Source organism: Struthio camelus, chromosome 6, assembly GCF_040807025.1.
Source record: "Struthio camelus isolate bStrCam1 chromosome 6, bStrCam1.hap1, whole genome shotgun sequence".
Taxonomy (NCBI): domain Eukaryota; kingdom Metazoa; phylum Chordata; class Aves; order Struthioniformes; family Struthionidae; genus Struthio; species Struthio camelus.
Genome location: NC_090947.1, coordinates 11738469 through 11759817, shown reverse-complemented (window position 1 = coordinate 11759817; position 21349 = coordinate 11738469). Strand labels below are relative to the sequence as shown.

The following is a 21349-nucleotide window of genomic DNA, read 5'->3' as shown; positions in this document are numbered from 1 at the left end:
TAAAGACTGTATATTTTTAGTTAAATTTAGATCTGTGCTTTAGCAAAGCAAATCCATTGACCTAAGTGGAGTTTACCTTTTTATGGCACGTCTAAGTTTTGTGCAGTTTCTATTCCCATAGTAAAAGTATTCATCATTGAATATATTTCTTTAAAAAGCCCTTCATATACTCCAACAGTGATTACTTGTACATGTCACTCACTCACACCAACAATCTTTTAGAATTAAAATATTAAATAACATTAAAATAATTGTATATTATGGCACTATGTTGCACAGTGTAACTTCATCAGAATAAAAATTGTCTATTTCACACTGAAACGTTACTAACAATACACATCTGAAAACTCTATGTAATTCATTCACTATCAATTTCTACTTGTTTAACTTCCAGTTGTTGCTATTTTCTTCCTCCTTCTATTTAAAAACACTTCCGCACTAGTTCAGCTTATCCAGGTGGCTTCAAGAAACCATCCTTAATGTTTATCAGCACTCGTACAGATATCCTAACAGAAAAGCCCAAAGAAAACTAGAAGTCGGAAATTACACTGCTAAATAATCACCAATTTACCTCAATGACTGTCCATTGTTCAACAACTATTGCATCATTTCCTTTCCTGTTGGAACCTGGAACTCCAGAACCTTCTTCTTCGTAGATAAATAATCCTTCCAAAGATTTGGGCAGGTAGTCCCCTGTGAAAATAAGGATGAACGTAAGCTGAAATATAAAGTTTTAGGTCTCTGTCTTACAGGGATGCATGCAGGGACTTACACTTTCTCCTTAAAAAGTCCTCTAAACTAAAATGACCTGAGGCATCAAATCACTCAAATTCATAGTGCCTTTATTTCTGCACCTAGTTACAACTTCATGAGCTGTGTAGGTCAGTTTATTATTCAAAATCCCCTCCCCCCCTTTTTCCCCCCCCTCTACAGGATTTGAGCTATGAGCCCAACACAGGTTTCATTTTCTCAAAAGTATTCGCCGCTTCCACGCTTGGGTCTGCATTTAGGTTTCCTATACTCAGCAAACACGTGCCCTGCAGCACACACGCAACAACTCTTTACTCAGCTTCAGTGTCATACACCTGACGATAAATGTGGCTTTTAGCGTGGTAGGAGACACCTGAAAGACAAATGAAGTGCAAAGCCAAGCTGCAGTTACTTAAATAAATACCTAAATGACAACAGGAAGAGCCTGAAACAGAAGTAATTGTAGGACGACTCCTGATGGGAAGGAAGCTTCAGAGCACACCTCCCCGACTGACTTCTTGTGAAAGTTTGACAACATCCAGTTGGCCCAAACTAAAGCTGCCCATCGCATGCTGCTTCCTTTTCTGCTTTTGCGTCTCCTACGTGCCATCTGGAAGCCTTTTGTGCCGTTGTACCTCAATAACTGACTATCTTAACAACTAAAAAGAAAAAATTAAACTAAATTCAATTGGAAAAACTAAGTAATCCTCAGAATATCAGATTTAAACCCTTTCCAACGTGCCATAAATGTAAAGAGAAGACGGTTTTTGCCACAGCTTCCGGTGAAGCGGATGAAGTTAAAAAACAAACAAACAAACGCGCCCCACACCTCTGGAGCACCACCGGCCTGCTGTAAGAATTGACCAGACGGGCAGAGAAGTTCCCCAAACAAACCAGGAGTTCCACTTTGCTGAACATCTGTTTGCTAACATGAAATACCGAGCATTTATTCGGTTTTCATATTCATATTATTTTTACTACATTACATACAGCAAATGTATGTGCTTTGAGTTATGATTATTCACTTACATGTGTATATGCCTCTTCTGCATATTTATAGAGATATTGCACATGTTATTTTATTCATACACAAATATAACCTATTTGTATATGGAGCTGAATATACTGCTTCAGGTACAAACACATGAACATCTGTACACACTCCCTAAAAGTTCACGACTACTTAATGTTCCAAATTCATGGACCTCAAGCTTTCTTCAGTGTGCAGGCACACGCTTAAAATGGGCAGTCAACCTACAAAATGTTAGAATATTTATTTTCTACCATTCAAACATAACTGAATAACTCTAAATTTTAAACAGTTATTGAAATGGGGCCACTCAGTGGTATTTTGAGAAAAATTGTTCGTAAAGTATATCACATCAAAATCACTTCTCTTGAAAAAAAAATCACTGTAATTACATGTGGAATTAACTTCTTCACCTGCCCATTCTGTTGCGGACAATGCTTTACCCTTGTTAATAACTAAGACAATCGTGATGCACTTCTGCAGCTGCTTGACCTGAATGTATTATCTTTATTTACATTAAAGCAATGGCTAGAACTTGCTGGTTTCACTAAAATGTACAGAAGGACAATTACTGCTATAGTTCACAGTTCACAGTGTAAAAGGAAACGAGCAAAACGGAGGTGACGACTGCGAACGCATGCACCCACAGCAGAAGCAGAATTAAGGTGATGACCGCAAAGCTTTAAACGCTCTCTCTCCCCAAAAAGCGTTTCCCTCTGTTGGATGCCAAATCTTTAGCTGGCCGCGAAACTCTTCGACGCTGATCTCCATGAACAAACGCTAGCCGAGGAACTCGGTAGCTAAATGCACTGCCGACTTGATCAGCTGCAGAACGCCGTCCGCATCCGGGGCTGCGCCTTCAAATGCGCCTATTTTAATTCAGCAACGTCACACCCCTGGCTCCGACAGAAACATATGCCAGTCAAGCGGGGCAGAACCAGAAGCACCAACTGCTGGAAGAAGGCAGCACAAACCCCCTAATAAGTCATACCCTGGGTATTAGAGATGAGCCAGTTCTTCATACAGAACAGACCAGACAGCCCCAGGGAACGGGAAGACTGCGAGACTGTCGCTGGACAACAGCTGCAGAGATGAATTTCAACAGCTGCTGAAAACACTCCTCAGTGAGTTGTAACCTATCTCCAGAGAGTTATTTTCTAGCTCTAAAAAAAAACGTATTGAAAACTAAGGGCCCGATTTCTCACCTCGCCTCCCCCAAAGGAATCTCTCTTCTCCTACTGACTCTAATAGATAGGAGTTAAAATTTAAGAGCAGAAGAGATGGCCAACACTAACTGTGCCATTAGCTTGTTCACATGCACAAAATGTGCAGTTTCAGAGGAAACAGCTGACAACTTCAGTCTGATGTAAATAGCGATGCTGATGCACTTAGGAGTTCCTCCACGGATTCTGACAGTTACTACATCTACTTTGCTCTAGAGTTACAGAAATGTAACGATTCACACTCAAAGCTAAATTACTGAAAATAATAAAACCTCAAGAGCTCTCATTATTTTTCAGATCCGATTTTTAGAGAAGCCATAATATCTGACTTTCAAATAGTTGTGTTTAAAACTTCTTTCAAATGTAAATCCTTCATTAAGCTAAGCCTTTCAAAAAGCATACAAAATACAAATTATTATTTTTAATCAGAATATGGAAGAAAAACCATATTAAATAAAGCTCATCTTAATTGGAAGTTGATTAACGTATATAAAGGAATGCAGCGCATAAAGATAACACTCTACAAAGAAGGAAAGGAGCCGTCACAATTATGCTGTCTAAAGTACATCACAAATACTGGTTTTTACTACTTTTAAAGCAGCGTGTCAGATTCACTAGTAACTCTAGCATCCTTCTGTTTCCAAATCAGAAAGCCACAGCTCTCCCTCAAGCACATGCATCTACTGGAAGAGTCTGTCCTGAACCGACTAGGATCACAAAGGGAGACATACTGCAAAAGCACCACAAGAGTCCTTTGCCTTTCTCTTGCGCGTAAACTGCGAGGCAAGCTACGTTCAGTAACTAAATACATTTTGTTAGTAAATATAAAAATATGCAAAAAAACCAAACAACACTATTTGTAGCTTCATTGTATAATTCATGTTATAACACCACCACAACAGCAAGCAGATGTAAAATGACTCGTGAGAGCCACTTCAACACATTTTTATTAAGTAAATGAACGTACTTGTTAATCAGTCCGAGTCTTACATCAATTGTTTGCTAAGGGCTGTGAAACTTCCGCAACAAACTTTCAACAAGACTGGTTTCCACTGCACCCCTACGTTTTATTCACTTACAATGACCTGCTGTAAACAGTTCTAAAGGAACATCAACGACCGCGAACCTAGTGCGGGCGAGCAAAAACAAATTTAGCCAAAGATAAAATACGACATTTCACATAGTAAAATATAAATTCTAAATTTGGTAGGAAACATTTATTATAGTAATTGTAAATTCCAGAAAGATTATGTCAGACTCTCTTAAGTCTGTTCACCTAACTTCACAGTATTTTCATTAGTTGCAAATCATTGGACAACCGTTTTCTGCAACCCTTCTAATTTCTGCCTTTCAGACAAATTCAGTTCAAACGTAGATACGTTTCTTAGTTATAGATTTTTAGCAACAACGGTATTTTAGAGTCCAAAATGCTGCAGCTGATGAACAGTGTCTCCTGTCAGAGAACATGCTGAATACCTAGTACAGCAGCGCCTGGCAGCTCTGCCCAAAGCACCGGATTTTGCACTCAGCAGGGCGCGCAGGGATGGCTTTGGGACAGCAACGGCAGTACGGACGCGGGGCTTACGTCTGTTCATCAGGATGGTGAAGGTTAGCAACGGTGACAGAGCAAGCAGAGTCTCTCCAAAGGAAAAGAGAGACCGAGTTGACGTTGTCAGAACGCACTAGGAAACCCGAAAAGCCCAAAGAAAATCCTGTGGCCTGAAGCTCTGTCATCATAGCAATTCGAGCAAGCGTTAAAAGAGCAGGTAGATTCCTGCAGAAGAGCCCAAGAAACAGGAGGGAGCGGGGGAGATCTTTCTCCCAGCTACGCGAAAAGATCTTGGAGGATCTACCTGCAGTTGAGGGCAAGAACAGAAGCCGATTTCTCTACTCAACATACATGTTCAAATCTGGCCAGAATGACCTATAGAAGGATGCTGGATCCGAAACTTTAGGATCATTAGTAGATTTTTGAAGCCATTTGGGGTTTTGGAAAGAACTCTTAAGCCCAACAAAGAGCTGAAGAAAGTAGGAAGCGTGGAAAGGCTTACTCGACTTAAGAAAGCACACCAAGATCCGAAGGTGCTTTGTCTCATTAGAAAATATTCAGTGAAGTGCAGGGCTGTCTCTTGAATGAGTGGCAGCATAATACAAACATCAGGGAAACGTGTACCTAACCATTTTTGTTCCAGTATCTTTTCCTTTTAAATAAGGAAAAAAGCAGAAGACCACCAGGGCAAAAGCTTTCACAGAATCACAGAATCGTTTAGGTTGGAAGGGACCTCTGGAGATCATCTAGTCCAACCTCCCTGTTCAAGCAGGGTCACCTAGAGCACATTGCCCAGGATCACATCCAGACGGCTTTTGAATATCTCCAGCGAAGGAGACTCCACCACCTCTCTGGGCAACCTGTTCCAGTGCTCGGTCACCCTCACAGTGAAGAAGCTTTTTTCCTCAGGTTCAGATGGAACGTGCTGTGTTTCAGTTTCTGCCCGTTGCCTCTTGTCCTGTTGCTGGGCACCACGGAGAAGAGACTGGCCTCATCCTCTTGACACTCCCCCTTCAGATACTTGTACACGTTGATGAGATCCCCTCTCAATCTTCTCTTCTCCAGGCTGAACAGGCCCAGCTCTTGCAGTCTTTCTTCCTAGGAGAGGTGCTCCAGCCCTCTAATCATCTTGGTAGCCCTCCGCTGGACTCTCTCCAGGAGTGCCATGTCTCTCTTGTACTGGGGAGCCCAGAACTGGACACACTACTCCAGGTGAGGCCTCACCAGGGCTGAGGAGAGGGGCAGGATCACCTCCCTCGACCTGCTGGCAACACTCTGCCTAATGCACCCCAGGATACCATTGGCCTTCTTGGCCAATTTAATAAATAATGCAGTTTACTGCATTATAATGCTATGCTGCTTTTCTGTTTCAGAAATCCTGAATTTGATAGAACGCAGCAGAAATTTCAATTATTCAGAGCTATAGCTGTCCAGAAAACACTTTATTTCCTTATCAGATATAAGATTCAGCAAATTTACAATGACTACCTGAACACATTTACATTTTGCTCTTCATGGTAAGAAGCAAAACATAACCTACTACTGCAAAATAAGTAGATCTATATAAATAGGTAAAAGCCTCAAGATAATCGGGAATAATACTTACCTTTAGAAGCTTCCCAGTGTACAAAAGATTCAATTAAGGACAATCCTTGTTTATAATAAAACGTGGTTAGTTCTAGCCAGTCTGCCTCCAGCGTACTGACGACTGGCCCCTTTCTCGTTACTTTCATAGACAAAACACCCTCATGATAGGTCCAGCAGGTCGAATCATCATCAAAAACATTGAAGACTGTATATAGCTTATCTAAGAGAAAAAAAGAAAAAAAAAAGTCAAGAAAAAAAAAAAGAAGCTCCAGAAGACAGTGCTCAAAAATGAAAATACGTTGTCTTTTTATTATTCTCTACTTCAACCTCGTGTCCTAATTCTAAGTAACAGTTGCAAGAATTATTTCCTGATATAACTTTACTGTTAGTTTGAGTCCTTAACCCACTCAGGAAGAGGGGGCATGCTTGGGGTGTAAGAACACTTTGAACGTACGACGTACGGCTGTTGGGCTGTCACTGGACCTTTAGGGAGGTGGGGTTTGTGTAGTGGAAGTACAGCAGATGTGAGAGAAAACCTAGGGAAAACAGACTTCAGTTCTGCTACTTATGGAACTTCTGACTACAAACATACAAAACTGTAACTGAAGATTTTAAAGACAATTTTCTGAATTTTTTAAGCACTAGGAATACTTTGTATAGCAGTAATTTTTACCCATCTTCTTCTGAAGATGCCCTAACTACCAGTATAACTAGTTGCCTACCGGGGTTTTCCACGCAGGAGCTGATGAGCGTGTACGCGCGTGGGGATTAATACCGTTCTGTTATGAAAACAGAGTCAGAAACAAACTTTCATCAAAAGAATTAAATTTCACAAATTCACAGTATTTTAGGAAAATCCTGATTAGTTATAAAGTTTTAGCTAAATATGTGTGTTCTAAAACAGAAGAACATTATACAAATACACTCATATATATGTATGTTGCTGTTGCGGGGAAGTAGGATAATAAAAAGGCCCTGAGATTACGTCTTAACATTTCAGTTCTGAGCAGCCTAAATCAGCACAAACAAAGCTCTACAAAGCAGAAGTATTTCACATGGCCAAAATAGAGGAACTGGGTTTAGATGTCCCTGGTTGGGAGGCTAGGAGATTTCCAAAGGGTGATTTGGATCGGAAGGCGTCTGAACTCATCTCTGAAGTACCTCTACTTGTTCCCACTGGCCTAGGGCGACGGCACTTCTGCAAGTGACATCAGGTGCCTGGAACGAGGCAGATGAAATTCAGGACAAAATTGTGAGCTCTATCAGCAAGAGACGCCTCTCCTTTCTTGATACAGTTTTATTGTGTCACCTCCACGGACGGTTATGCTAGCCTAAACGTCTTTATCCTGATACACTTGATTTCCCTCCCCATATACTAAAGGGAGCCTGTTTCCAGAAGCATGTTTCCAAAGCGGTGAGAAGATCCAACCCCAGCACCCCACCGCGAGTACAGCGAAAGCGGCACCATCACTAAGTTTGTAGAAAAGGCCAGCATCACCTGTGCAAACACTGCTATGTTCTCAGATAATATTTTTACGTTTCCTCTTCAGAAAATGTTTTAAGCTTCTCAGTATAACTATGCGATTGGTCGTATTTATCAGAAATTTGCCTGCACTAGCAGTATTTTTTTTTTTTTTTTAAATGTATAACTAAATAATCAAAACTCACACATTGTCACCGCTAAGACCTGGCACTGAGACACACCATTTTCCTATCTCTTGAGTGCAGACTGAGGCAAATACGGCGTACTGAAGTGGCAGTACGTATCTGCGTGCATATGACACTGTTCAAAAATTCACACCAGCGTTTTTTCAAATGACGGTTGCATAAAACGTTTACAAAGCAAAGAGGGTAAATTTTCAGAAGCTGTCTTATAAACTCCAGTTACTTTACTAAGTACTTGACTAGTAGCAGAGAAGACAGGCGTATTCCTGCCAAAAATTTTCAAGAATTTCTCTGCACTTAGGAAACACACTCCTTGCTAATCTACCTGGTTACACCAATATGCCTGAAGAAAGCTCTGTAACAGAATTAAAAGTTTTCTGCTTTTACACTGCAAGATTTATATTCTGGTGTATATAGCAAACCTGCTAGCTCAGGCTGTAAGGAAAGGGTTAAGCTTTAACAGAGCATGCTATAAAGGCTCAGCAGGTTGTAGGGGAAGTGCTTTAATTCAAGTGTTAAAAATAAGAGGGACATTGATTATCTCAGTGCTCAGAGTCATTACCCTGCAGTCTACAAACTGGAGAGGGGGCTTAACTCTTAACAGGAAAGTGAAAAGGTTGCTGTTGAGAGCAATTGAAACACGCATGGCAAATCAGGGCAGAACCTATCTTGTCAAAAATGTAATCTCCCCCCCCTCTCCCCACCCTCCCCCCCCCACAATCAGGGAGGACAATCAGCTGGGGGGGGGGGGGGGAGAAAGCAAAGAGGAAATTTAAGATTTAAATAAAATAATCCAAGGGCTTGCTCTCTTTCCCAGGAAAGGGCTTATCTTCATGAGGGAACCCTAACAAACATGGGAGTAAAATCCTAGTACAGACCAGACAGTTTGTTGATTTAATGTGAGTTATGAGATCAAGGTAAAACTCTAGTCCTTCCCCTAATCTTTTCCTCCGCTTCTGTGGAAATTTCATGCTGCCTCGTTTTCAATACAATGCTATTTTGCATTAGTTCTCATGCATTAGATTACTGAAGTTTTCAGCTTTTTTCCTAGCAAAAGGGAAGGCCTTAGCGCTTTAGCGTCACAAGTCATTGTTTCAGGCAACACCTTGTCCTGATTACACTATGCAGTTTATAGATTCTTCTACTACAAGTTTTCTACCAGCAAACTAACATTTTTAAAAGACATTTTTCCTTCTTACACAACTTTTTAATGCTTAATGTTCCACGATCAACACATGAGTTTAAGTGATCTCTTTCAGGACACTTCTTGAGGGCACCTTTTCCAGAAGGAAGCCACTACCAACAGGTTTGTTTGCTGAACCTTATATGAGTTGGGGAGAAGCATGAAGCAGCTCTAAACCTAAGGGGATCCACCTCTTGTGAGTTTTAGAATAGGCAAGAGAACTGCAATTATTACTGCATAATCTTGGAAAGCCATTACAAGTTTATGGTTATATACTAAGAGTAGGTGAGAACTAACATATACGGGAAAGAAGTTTTAAAACAATCACATCCTTCCACGATGAAACCTTTTTCCTGCCACATATCTGTCGTTCACATACCAAGCAAAAAAGCTTCCTGTTTACACCGTATTTAAAATCAAAATTATTTTTTTTTAACACGCAAGCTACAATTTTAACAGTACCCTTAAAAGTCTGTATGAAAACTGAAATATCATTTTTACTTATTACCACAGTGCAGATATGCATACTGCAGAATGTAAATATTTCTTCTGGCTCCTTGCTGGAAATGTTTTTAAGAATAAGTAGCGTCTTCCAAAGCCAATAGTTGATAAGATAAAATACGCTAGTCTATTATTTTTCCCAATATCTTTTTTTAAACAAAAAAAAGATCACTCAATAAAATACCCTATTTCTGCAATAAATAAATAGCATTTATTACCATCTCCTTTTCGTGGTTTAACAGGGCTGCCTTCTTTTCCAAACTGGAAATCTGCATCCTGTGACAGTCCGCTTTCTGCTTGCGTTTCCTCCTCTATCCCACTCTCAGAAGACTGACCACTCAGTGTCCCCTCGTTCCAGTTTTTATAGTTCTCATCAGAATTTTTTCTTCTGTGTTCCCTGCTTCTTCTGCCTAGCGTTGAGTCCAGCTCTGCATTTCCATCTTTGTTTGTTCCATTACAGGCTTTAGGCTGAGGAAAATGTTGTGTTACAAATCCCACAAACTTCTTTCCTCTTTTAGCAGCTTCATTAACCTGCATTTACAACAGAAAGTTAACTGGAAAATGATTTTAAGATAGTGGATAATTTTTTTTTTTTTTTAACATCTATATACATGTTTTGTTTAATTAATTCGCTGACTTTCAAGGACACATAAGGATGCAGTATTTTGTGCTAGAGTAAGATAGTTTGTCTTTGTAGGCTGCCCATGTTTTAAAGCAAAGAGAAGCCTTCTGGAGTATCTTCGCGCTCAGGCCAAGGCAGGCCACAAATACTGATACTGACTTAGGTGTACACAAACTCCTTCATTTAGAACAAAATCAAAGTATTTTACTTGCTCTGTCTCAGTGATAAGCTATATACTGATGCAATAAATAGTATTGTTCCTCTAAACGTATGTGATGATAATTGTACTAAAATTACTAATACTACAGAAATAGCTGTTGGTTTGTCTTGCGTTAAGATTTATCATCTCCTGGGTTCCCTCAGGGGCTACTCGGCTTCACCAGTGCTGTCTAACGGCCTGCTGCTCCCTGCCACTGTAAGGCGCGTGAGGAAAGGAGCGAGCTAGAAGCAGATTAAAATCTCCTTTACTCTTTTCCAGCCAATAGCGTTTCTCTGCCTCCCCGCTGAAGGGTTGAAATGCAACTGCAGAGCATGTGCCAGCTGTGGGATACGGTTGTTCTTGCAGGGAGGGTTTCTTTTGCTGGAATAAGGAGCGCTGTAACCTAGGAAGGTGACCCCCACTGACATCTTGCGCTACCACATCCACTGAGCAAGGAAGTCTTCTCAGCAAGATACAGAAATCTCAACCCAGAAAAGAGAAGTATTGAATTAGCCAGGGGAGAGAGGGAAGGATCTCTACTCCTCTTAACCCCTAGCAACTACTTAGTTGACAGATTTGATAACGCTCAAGTAACTGACGGTACTATTATGCTTTCTGAGTATCATGAACGACTGAAGCCTTATTGTTTATCACCATTAGCTAGGCACAGGAACGATTTTACAACTGGCCAAAATTCAGCCACCATTGTGATTATGCAGAGCAGCTGTTTTTCTAGGACAACCAAGAAGATTTTAAATGTGACAAGCAACATGTAGAAAAAGAGGCAATAGGATGATTTTTTTTTTTTTCCAAGTGCCTCAAAATCTTGTGGGCTCAGGAGGCCTTTCGAAAAATGTAAGTTTACACTGGATTACCGTCTCAGTCTTTGTAAAACATTGGGAACATTTTAAACTCAAATTATTTTCATGTGGTTCTTACACTCCAGATTTCCTTGGAAGACCAAATCACTGCTAATTTCCACCACATTTTTCCTTTAAGTTTGTCCGGTCCCACTATATAGACAACCTGGCAGTACACATATGGTATAAATGTGTATTGGAGTCCAATTTTAAATTTGAAACACCTGAAACACCTGAATAATTTCAAAACAAGCCATTTAAAAACTTTAAGCATCTCTTTGATATTTCCAAAGATCATTACTTATTTCCAATAAACTTTTTCCTCACCTTCTTTCCTTAGTAACTAATGTAAAAGTTATCACTAACTCTTGTAACAACAATAATTTCCTGTTTCAGCAAGTCTTCAATTTTGCAGAGGAAGTGAAACACAAAAAGAACCAGAACTACGGCTTGCATTGTAGTGTAGGTTTACTTTTCTTGGGTTATACAATATTTTCAAAAGCAGTGCAAAGTACTACAATAACTGTGTTTTGCATTTTTGTTACAATTTAAAAGATGAAGAAACCCTGCTTTCTTGGAAATTATATTCATTATGAATACCTTGCTTAACACAGAACAACATAAAACTTCAGATTTTTTATAAAAAAACTAATTCCAGAAAAAGCTATTGTACAAGTATTTTTTTGAAGACTGATTCAAAGTTTAGGCCTGATTCTACTTCCGGTAGCATAAATGGCCAGTCTCGCTAAAACTTTACAGCGCTCGGGACTAAGTCCTAAATTAGGAAAAGCAACTAAAGGAAAAAAAAAAACTCTTTTTACATTAACAAAAGACTTCCTAGATCATATAAAGCAAAAACAAGGTTAAAACTCAAAACTGGAAAAAAAACCCCACCCCCGATCAAGCCCCCCCAACCATTAAATATAAATTACATCTATGTTAGAAATAAAAATCCTGCAAGAAGTTTGGGGAAAAAAAAAAACCAAACAAACCACCTCCAATACCTTTTCTAACAGTTCTTTCACTGCCTCATTTGTCAGTGTTTCATACATTAAAGGACATTCCTCAATCACCAGCCTGGGGTGCCTTTGTCCTCTGGGTGCTGCATGCTTCTGGCTAGAACACAGAAAGAAAGCAGTCTTTGTGAGTAGTTTGCTGCTAACTTGTGCAAATGCTTGCACACGGAATTCTTTTCTTTTCTTTTGGAATAAAGATTATGAACGAAATCAGGCAACGCTTTTTCATACTTCTGCTTATAACTCAGTGAGCATTTTTTGATGTTTTGTTTTGTTTCACTTCTTACACAAAGTAGCAGTGTTGTGTCTTACAGTGCTAGGGTAAGAATATAAACGTTTAACAGAAATTTCACTTGAAGGCTGCTTATGGCCATGTTCTGGAAACTGAACTTAACTGGAAAAAAGCCAACAACAACAAAAACTGTTTAAAAAAAGAACCCTGCTTTCATAGCAAATAAGCCCAAAAAGCCTATCTCTAATAATGGAAAAAAATAGAGATGTGAACTATAAACGCAGCAAGCCCAAAACATAGAACCAATCTTGTAGGAAAAAACACTAAGAAAAGAAATGGTGCTTTCACAAGTGTTAAAAGGCTGCTGTTTAGTTGTGAAATTTGAACAGAGTCACAGCTATCGCATGAAATAACAGTGTAGGCAAATACTAGAAATAACAACACGATAACAATCACTTTTGGTGAGGTAATGTTGCAATCACTCATAGGTTTCAAAATCCTAACAGCTTTAACTCCCAGTTAGCATTGGAGAACATTATGAATCTTTTTTAAACTAAAACCAGTAACATTGTTACCTGGACATCACCATTTGGTGCGCATCTACAATAGAATGGTATTTTCTTCAGTGTTTTTTCACACAAGCTGTTGCCTCAGAAGGAAACGTGAGTGAAAGATGTTAAAGGTTACTTTCTGGTAGCAGCTGGAGAACTCCGAGGTACCTTTGCCTACAGTAAAACCAAGATAGGCACATATGGCACCTGCCCAGGAAACTGGGACCTCGTACCCAGCAGGTTCATTTGCAGGCTGCAGGTTCTTGTCCTTCACTTACTCAAGGGCTGAAAAGTTCAAACCACAACTTCGTAAGGATACCACAGCTACGGGAATAAACTGAGCTGTGGAAGTTGTGTGTTGCAACGTCAGCTCAACAGCTTCAGCTCTAGAAAGCAACATTCTGCCTTGCTCCTTCGAGCATCTGCCCACATGGACACCATTCACCTGGTCTGCAGATGAATTTTATGAAAGTGAGTTGTATGAGCCCGCATGAACAAATGATATCAAATGCTATGGACAATGCCTGTTTAAGCAAGGCATCTGATTGAGAAACTCTCTCATGTTTTATAGAAGTATTAGCAGAGCTGCACGGGGCGCCACTGGATTCATGTCCTTCCAGTCTTCCAAAAGAAACTGCAAGAGCCCTTTGTGTATGGCACAAGGGCCGAGAAAGGAAGGGGAAGTATCAGAGATCGGAATAAAGTAAGAAATCCACATTTCTAGCTGTTCCTATTAAGAACAAAAGGTTCTTTTCTCCGCGTTCAAAGGAACTAATAGTAACTTTTCTTTGTAGTTTTTCTGTATGATCACATGGCGATTTTAACGCTGTGACAGCAGCGGCATAAACAAGATTTTGGAGCGCGAACATAAAAGCTCCTGGCTTTCCCTCAGCGATAACAATTTTATCTATCTATCTATCCAATATATATATATACACACTCTCCTCCAAAATCACAGAATGATTATTTGTTTCTTGATAAGAGTGATGCAGAAACTTTATCTCAGTCAAGCTGAAAGTACTTCACACTTTTTAGGTGATTTTCAGGCAGTGATCCTCTTATGGGAAAAGTTTGGAAAAGACAAAAGTTTTGAAAACAAAGAACAAGAGAATAGGCGTGAGGAAATTAAAAGAAGCTTATTACTCTTCAGGTTTTTTGTTTAGTCTTATGTTTGCTGGAGGTTCTAAGACACATGATACTTTATTATAAAAATTTATAAAAAATGAAAAGGTAAATTGTAACAATTTGTCTTCCCACAAACATGTTTTAAAATTCTATAGCAAGTATGATGACTTTGTATTTGTTTGGACATTTACTAAGGCAAAGTAAGCGTTACCCTATTAAATGTTCAGGGTTAATAACATAAATAATGCTCCCGAGTTGCTCACCATTCTAGACAAGGAACAGTTACTTAATTGATTCTTTGAGGTGCTTATTTCAAGTTAATAAAATTATGCATGTGCGCAATAGACTTAGAAATGGCTTCAAGAAGTAGTGAACTAATGCATTTACATTATTTTTCTGTTACCTTAATTTTAATCGTGAAAGCACCACTCGATACATATGACTTGCAGGGAAATGCCTTCTACGTCCAATCGGTAGCATAATAGGATGAACGGCTCCTACGACATAGCCTATGTTGTAATAGTCTTCCACCTTTGATGCTATATCCAACACAGAACTGATCTTGATAACTTCTGGATTTGAGGAAGCTAAAAGCATTGAAAGCACAGAAGAGATGCACATTAGGCGTTATGGAGGTACACACACCTTTCAGTGAGTTCCTTTTATACGAGCACACAAAATCTATCCCAAGGCATTTACTGAAAAGCTACAGTCCTCTTCGTACACAGGAGAGCAGATTCACAGGTAAGTATTCAACTAGTTGAAGTACATGTTTTTACAAACAGAGAGATCATATTAACTTGTAATTCATTTGGCAATACTTTCTTGCTGGATAAAGCTTTGCCAAGCTAATATAAGAACCGTATTAACATCTAAACACAAAACAGCTTTCAATTTAACAGAGCAACATTTTTGTCTAGCCAAAGCCTTAGACATACTGAAGCAGCATTTTTTACCCTTTTCCTAGTTGAGATGTAAACGCCTTCAGAACAAAGTTAAGCCGAGAAACAACTGGTTTGTTTTTCTTAAATACTTTTTTGGGAACCCTTAAAAGTGGTCTGTGGCTCCTATGTTGAAAAACTTAGTTTTAATATAGTCCTAATTCCTTTTTAGAGTAGATCTAAGCACATTTTGCAATAAGCTACGTTGTGTTACTAACTTCTAAAGAGAATCCCCCCGAGTATCAGCAAGGATTTCTGATCAACAGATACCAGCTAGGTACTACAGCTTTTTAGAGGATCCTTTTTGAATCCAGAGCTTCTGCACAGAGAAAAAAAGATTCTGAACTGCTAATAGTTTATACCGTACCACAGTAAATCTGACTCAGTATTTCCTGTTCCCCTCAACTCCAACTGGAATTTTAGATGCTCTCAGAACCTCTGCAAAACACACGACCAACACTTACACACGGACAGTAACTGAAGATTAGTTTTGCCAGCGTGTTGCCATCTGCCGACATCGACTTTTCCATCCATCACAGATGTGGACTCCTGCGCCAAGAAAGCTTGGCTTGGAATATGGTGGTCTCTGTCGGTGACCCTTGCTATAAGTGATGTAGTACTTTTCTGTATTCTGACAGTTCCCACACTTTAGAAGGCTTTCAGTGCATTAAGATAAGGAAAGACATTACTGATGTTCAAACTGCATTAAAGGATGCCTGAACTGGAACTAAGTTCTTGACCCACACTGCTTGTTTTAGGAGATGCAAACCCTTTAACACGCTACTTTAAACATTCTCTTTCAAACCAAACAACAAATCCTAAAAGAGTAAATACGTTTGCTCTCCCTTGATTTTACAATAAAAAAAGCGTTGATTTTGAGTTCATTCCATGTTCCAATTTCCTCTTTTACCTACCTGCCCACTAATGTTTAGAAAAGTGATGTGCACTAGCAAGGCCTTTAAGGAGTTGATCAAAGACACGGCAAGTCCAAGTCACAGATCTAGCCTCCTTATGGTTTAAAATATCATAAATCTATTATCTATTTTCTTTGTCAAATTTTTTTAATCTAATAAACCGAACTGAGCAAAATTCTGCTGGTTGATGAATCATGTTCTGTACAGCTTCAGTCTCTCGAGACTCTTTCCCCACTATAAAAAGGTTTACTGCTGGTAACTAGCAAACTCATCCAATTAATGTAAACTCTGCCGTTCTCAGACACAGGACTGGGCTGCTCCACTTTCTTGCACTACCTTACCAGTCACTTTTGGAATTGTACTGCAAAATAAACACTTACGCATACTTTTATAGGGGAAAGGACATTACGGACCTCCCGTTCACAGAGCGATTGATGGTATTTGTCCTAGGTAATAATGCCTCTATCCTATAAGTCCTCTCATAGTAAATCCAAAAGACACTAAATATATATTGAAATATTCAAATATATATTGAAGAGATAACCACTCAATAACATAGAAGCCAAAAAAGTAGGTGTGTGTGCAACATGATCATCACTTCACTGACTTTGCAAGAGTATAAAACAGTATTAATTTCCATCCTTGCAACAGGTAACTGAAATAGGACTACAACCAACAGAACTATAGCTATACAACTAACAAGTCAGTTGTATAGCTAAATTTAGAGGCATAACATTGAACAAGACGATAGAACAGGTATTTTAATGCATATTCATATGCTTAGTCAGATTAACAAGAGCTTCACAGCACGTCATTTTAGTGGGCTAAAATGAAACACGCTCGCATCGATATTCCTTCTTTTCCCTAGCAGGAGAATCTGGAAAAGAGAGAAGCATCCTGATTGAGTAGGAAAATTTTAGCTATTCCTACTTTGTGTTAAATTGAGCTTCAAAAATAGCAGCTGCTTGTGTAACTGAGATACACCTCACCATTCAGACTGTAGAACTTAGTCTTTGACAAGCGCTTACAATCACACTTTGGAGATTCCTCTGCTCCATTTCCTTTGTACCATTCAACTCCTGCAAACTGAAAGACTGGCTGTGCTTTTCTTCTTGGGCGTTCTCCTGGTGCAGAGGAACCTCCACAGGACTCAAACCTGGGAGTGTTTTGGGGACAAGGAGGGGAGAAGCCAAAGTACAACAATACACTGCTGATAACTAGTAAAGTTGCTCAAGGACTCCAGCCAGCAGGTTTAGATTACAGCATGGTTGACCTAATCTGTATCATGGCTTGGAAGATGACCGTGGACTCCTGAAAGTCTCCCCAACAGCCCCTTTTTTTGGCTTCACATAGCAAAAGTCTCATGAAGCGAGAGTAAGGCATATTAAATTAAAACATAAGGCATTTATGCTTGCTGTACTTCTATCTTAATGTAGGGTATATAGAGGATACTAAGTTAGGGTTTTCTATGTTTTACTCAGCACCAAACCCAAGATTTAGGGGTAACAAGTCACTCTGACAAACAGGAATCCCAGACGTTAGGGAAGATTTTGCTCTAGAAACCAGCAAAGACTGGCCCGAAGACCTAACACAACCTCCCAGCAGAGCAAAAATTAACTTTGTTCCAAAGCGATAAAAAACTTCATTTAGCCCAAGGATACAGGAGCGGCAACAAATATGTGGGATATGACTTGAATGGGTTAAGAGATGGGAATGGGAAAAACAGTCGACTATTTTCCCTACAGTACTTAAGCCAAACCTCACTTTTCAGACGCAAATAAAATTCAGAAATGCCTCCAGAAAGACAGCGCGCACCATTATGTCTGTGTTCACAGTCTGAGCTCTAAAAAGTAGAGACTTCAAAGGAAAAAAAAATATTGTAAAGTGAAATAAATAAATAAATAAATAAATATATATATATATATACACAGCTACAACTATTCTACAGAGAGATACCTATGTTTACAAACCTAATTCCCTACAATTACAAACCTAAAAAATTAGGCTACTATCTAAAGCTGAACACTCTGTCAATGTTATTTAGCATTCAAAATTCCATAGTACGTCACTGAAGCTGAGCACTTTGGAATCTGAGACTGAACACAAAAAAGAGTTAACCTTTTTTTATTGCAGTAATATGCTATGTTATTAAAACAATGCAGTGATGCATCTTTATTTGCACTTGTTTGATGTGCACTTTGCTTAAAAGTGACAATCTTCTTTATAACAAACCCTTTTCATGATACTTCCAGAATCTTGTTACTTTAAAATAAAGCAAAACTGTCTGGAACACAGACCATCTAAGAACATTAAATGCACTTCAGCTTCAAGAAAATTAAGTTTTGTTATCAATACATTAGTAGGTATTTAATGCATGGGCGAGGCAGCCCAGCTTTACTTCCAGTATGTTACTGCTACTACTCAACACAAAGAAAGTTTGATCTGTTCTGTTTGTAGAAACAAATGAGCAACTCATCTTCATACGTGCAAATAAACAGAGCTACAAATACGGTGGGATGTCAAGTACTGTAACTTACTAGCATGTTTTCCTTCTATTAATACTCTTGCAGTTTTTCAATAAACAGACTGCTATACGTAAAGTAAAAATATTACTAGTCCTGTAATTCAAAACGAAAACTAAACAGAGGTCAAGTTTTATTTTCGAAAAAGTTCCTGAATAAGTAACACCACATACACTGGCACTTTCTCCCTTTATCAAATCCTTCTTCCAGCTGTTGCATTTACTTCAAATCCTTGCTCTTAAGAATTCCCAGGAGATTTGTTTGTTATAAAACGTGAGTTACTACAAAGTGACTGCGAAGCTGAGCTCTCTGTGCTGGGAGGGCAGCCATCTGGGCTTGTTTATGCTTTCAACTTTCTGGAACAGGGAGCAGCTCTGCTAGAGACCAGACGGGACACCCTCTGCAAGGAAGTATCCCACAGAGCACCGTCTGCCTCCAGCTACGCATACAAATTGTATCGCACTTCGCTCACAGTTTCAAAAGACTCTTCAACAATTACAAATAAAGCATTTGGGAAATACCCTAAGACGAAACTAGAAGACTCTTACTGAAACATCTATCAAAGGGCTGTGGTAGGGGCAAGAGGGGAAACTGTTCCTGGTACACAACCAAGACATAGACTTATTTCTGCATAAACTAACAAGGACAATGGCAGCCTGTTTTCAGAAGTTGAACACATTTTAAAAAACAGTTACCCAGTTACGGCATTTTGCTACCCTTGCCCAGGCACAGCAAATTTTGTGAACAGTCACACTCAATTCAGACAACCATTATTCAAAGCGAGTAAGGATGGCAGTATCTGACTCACAGGAAAAACTCTCAAGCACTTTTTAGCCAGCTTCCTTAACAGGGACAGTTGTGCGATTTGGAGAGTTCTGTTGTTAAAAATACTCCAGCAGTTTCCATTGTAGTTTTATCTAACTGAAGACCTTTGTCAAGATTTGTATTTCAAAATAAAAGTCTTACGTTTTGCTAGCTTTGGGAAAAGTATCCAAGTTTTACTGTAAGTCAAACAAGACAGAACTAAGTGAAATACTACCCCTTCTTTTCTCAAGGTATTACAGATAAAACAGAAAAAAAATACCTTCTAAAGTAAAATCCAGCAACACATATTCATAAGCAGAATCCGTCTTTGTTTCAACTTGTGGTCTCTTCAGCGTAGAAAAAATTTTTCCAGGGCTGCTATCATCTGGGTCTTCCAGCTTTCGCAGTCCGCACCCCATGGTAAGATCTGCAAATGATTAAGTTGCAGGAAAAGGATGGGGGGGTGGGGGGGGGGGGCAGCAGCAGGCTCTGTTGCTCTCACCAAAAAACCCAAACCAAACCAAACAGCCCCAAACAAACACACAAAAAAACTTCTGATTTTGTTCTCTATTAGCCATAAATCCAAACACAGAAAAAATCTGGTTCCCAAGTTAAAAAGTGAAGGTACTTTCTATTCATTTCTATATACAAACACTAAGCCCGTAATGACTCCAAGCGACAAACTCGGCAAAAATCAGCCTGATTTCCCAGCAATGTCAGAGCTGCTACAAACTAGCAGAGATTTTCCACGCCACGTCAATTCACAGCCAGCCCCCTATCAGTGCTCTCTTGCAGAGGACACCAACAGCGCTTTGTTTGTCCTTCTGGACTGACCGGCTTTGGGGGGGGGGGAACTGCAACTGCAAGTTAAGAGAGAAACTCGTATGCAATTACTTACCTCCAGCAGATCCACTCAAATGCAGTAACAAGTCAGAGGAAAAAAAGCAAGTTAGTCAGAATGAAAGAATGAGCAAAGAGCCTCAGCATGGTTGGAGACGAAAATCATTTCCAGAAAGGAAGTCAGCTTCGAGAGGAAATTGCTTCTGGCATCTCAAAGGGTAGAAAAGTAAATGAAAAGCAGTTTAGTCTCTATTTCAGCTTTCACAGTTTAGTCCTATTTCCTTTCCACAGGAACTTTCTTCCAGAAGAAAAAAAGCATAGTGTTTTGTTTTGTAATAATGTAAAAATATTGTAGTAAAGTTTGTCAAGAAAATTATATATGATTACAATAAAAATCTACATTAATAAAACCAACTTAAAATCGTTGTTGATAAACCCTAGACAGTTATACTGAATGAGCCCTCATTTTAAGTAGGAAAGACTTCTCTTTCAAGCTAACATGAATACAGTCCCAAGATTTTCTCCCTCATTCTCCATGGGTGCTGAGCAGCTGGAGCCCTCTCCTCTTCTACCAGGCTGACTTCAGGTAGGACAGCCACAGGCATTCAGCGCTTTTTTCCTGATTATATTTTTCTGATTATATTTTATAAAAGCTCTCATTACTCACAAACTCATAATTCTCATGAACTACTGCAAGTCATTTGTAACTGCATTACACCTGATGCAGATCAGGATAATGCACGGAGGGGGCAAAGTAATCTCACTTTCATTTAAGCAGCTTACCAGGAAAGATGCACCTGCAGACTGCACTGCCTTTGAATCCACATTATAAAGTTATTTAACTTCAGAACAATTTAAAAATCAGTCAGTGCAGAACCTATGCAATAATTGTAGGTTCAATCTTATATTCTTGAAAATAAATTCAGGTGCCTTAACCAAGAGGGTATACCTCAGTGTTGTCTTCTCGACCTAGGCAAACATACCAAATGAGCAGTCCCTCAGCTCCCTGCAAGGCTGCTTACCCACAGCTGACTCCCAAAGCCCATTTTGCAGTGAAGGGCCTCCCTGGTTACACGTGTAACCGCCCGCTCGACCCCGAGCATCCCCCTGCTCCACTCCACAAGGATCTTCAGATCCCCTGCAACCTCTTGTATAAAGCCACGGCAATGGCTACAACAGCGGCAAATAAAACAACTTTTTGCAGCATCAGTCAACTTGCCAGCTGGTTGCTTTTG

The 21349-nt window shown here is 39.5% G+C and overlaps 1 protein-coding gene across 5 annotated transcripts in view; it reads right to left on the bottom strand.

The window, feature by feature from the left end:
• Nucleotides 1-20299, bottom strand: part of RFTN2 (raftlin family member 2) — a 41082-nt gene extending 20783 nt beyond the window's left edge. For all 5 annotated transcript variants that reach the window (XM_068948232.1, XM_009681431.2, XM_009681425.2 and 2 more), the window contains exons 1-7: nt 20173-20299; nt 19555-19701; nt 14497-14680; nt 12174-12285; nt 9707-10019; nt 6159-6359; nt 572-693 (exon numbers count right to left, since the gene is read on the bottom strand). In XM_068948232.1, coding sequence (XP_068804333.1) covers nt 572-693; nt 6159-6359; nt 9707-10019; nt 12174-12285; nt 14497-14680; nt 19555-19693 — 1071 coding nt within the window. In that variant the 5' untranslated portion in view covers nt 19694-19701; nt 20173-20299. The remainder of the gene's footprint in view (nt 1-571; nt 694-6158; nt 6360-9706; nt 10020-12173; nt 12286-14496; nt 14681-19554; nt 19702-20172) is intronic.
• Between the last annotated feature and the right edge of the window lie 1050 nt (nt 20300-21349).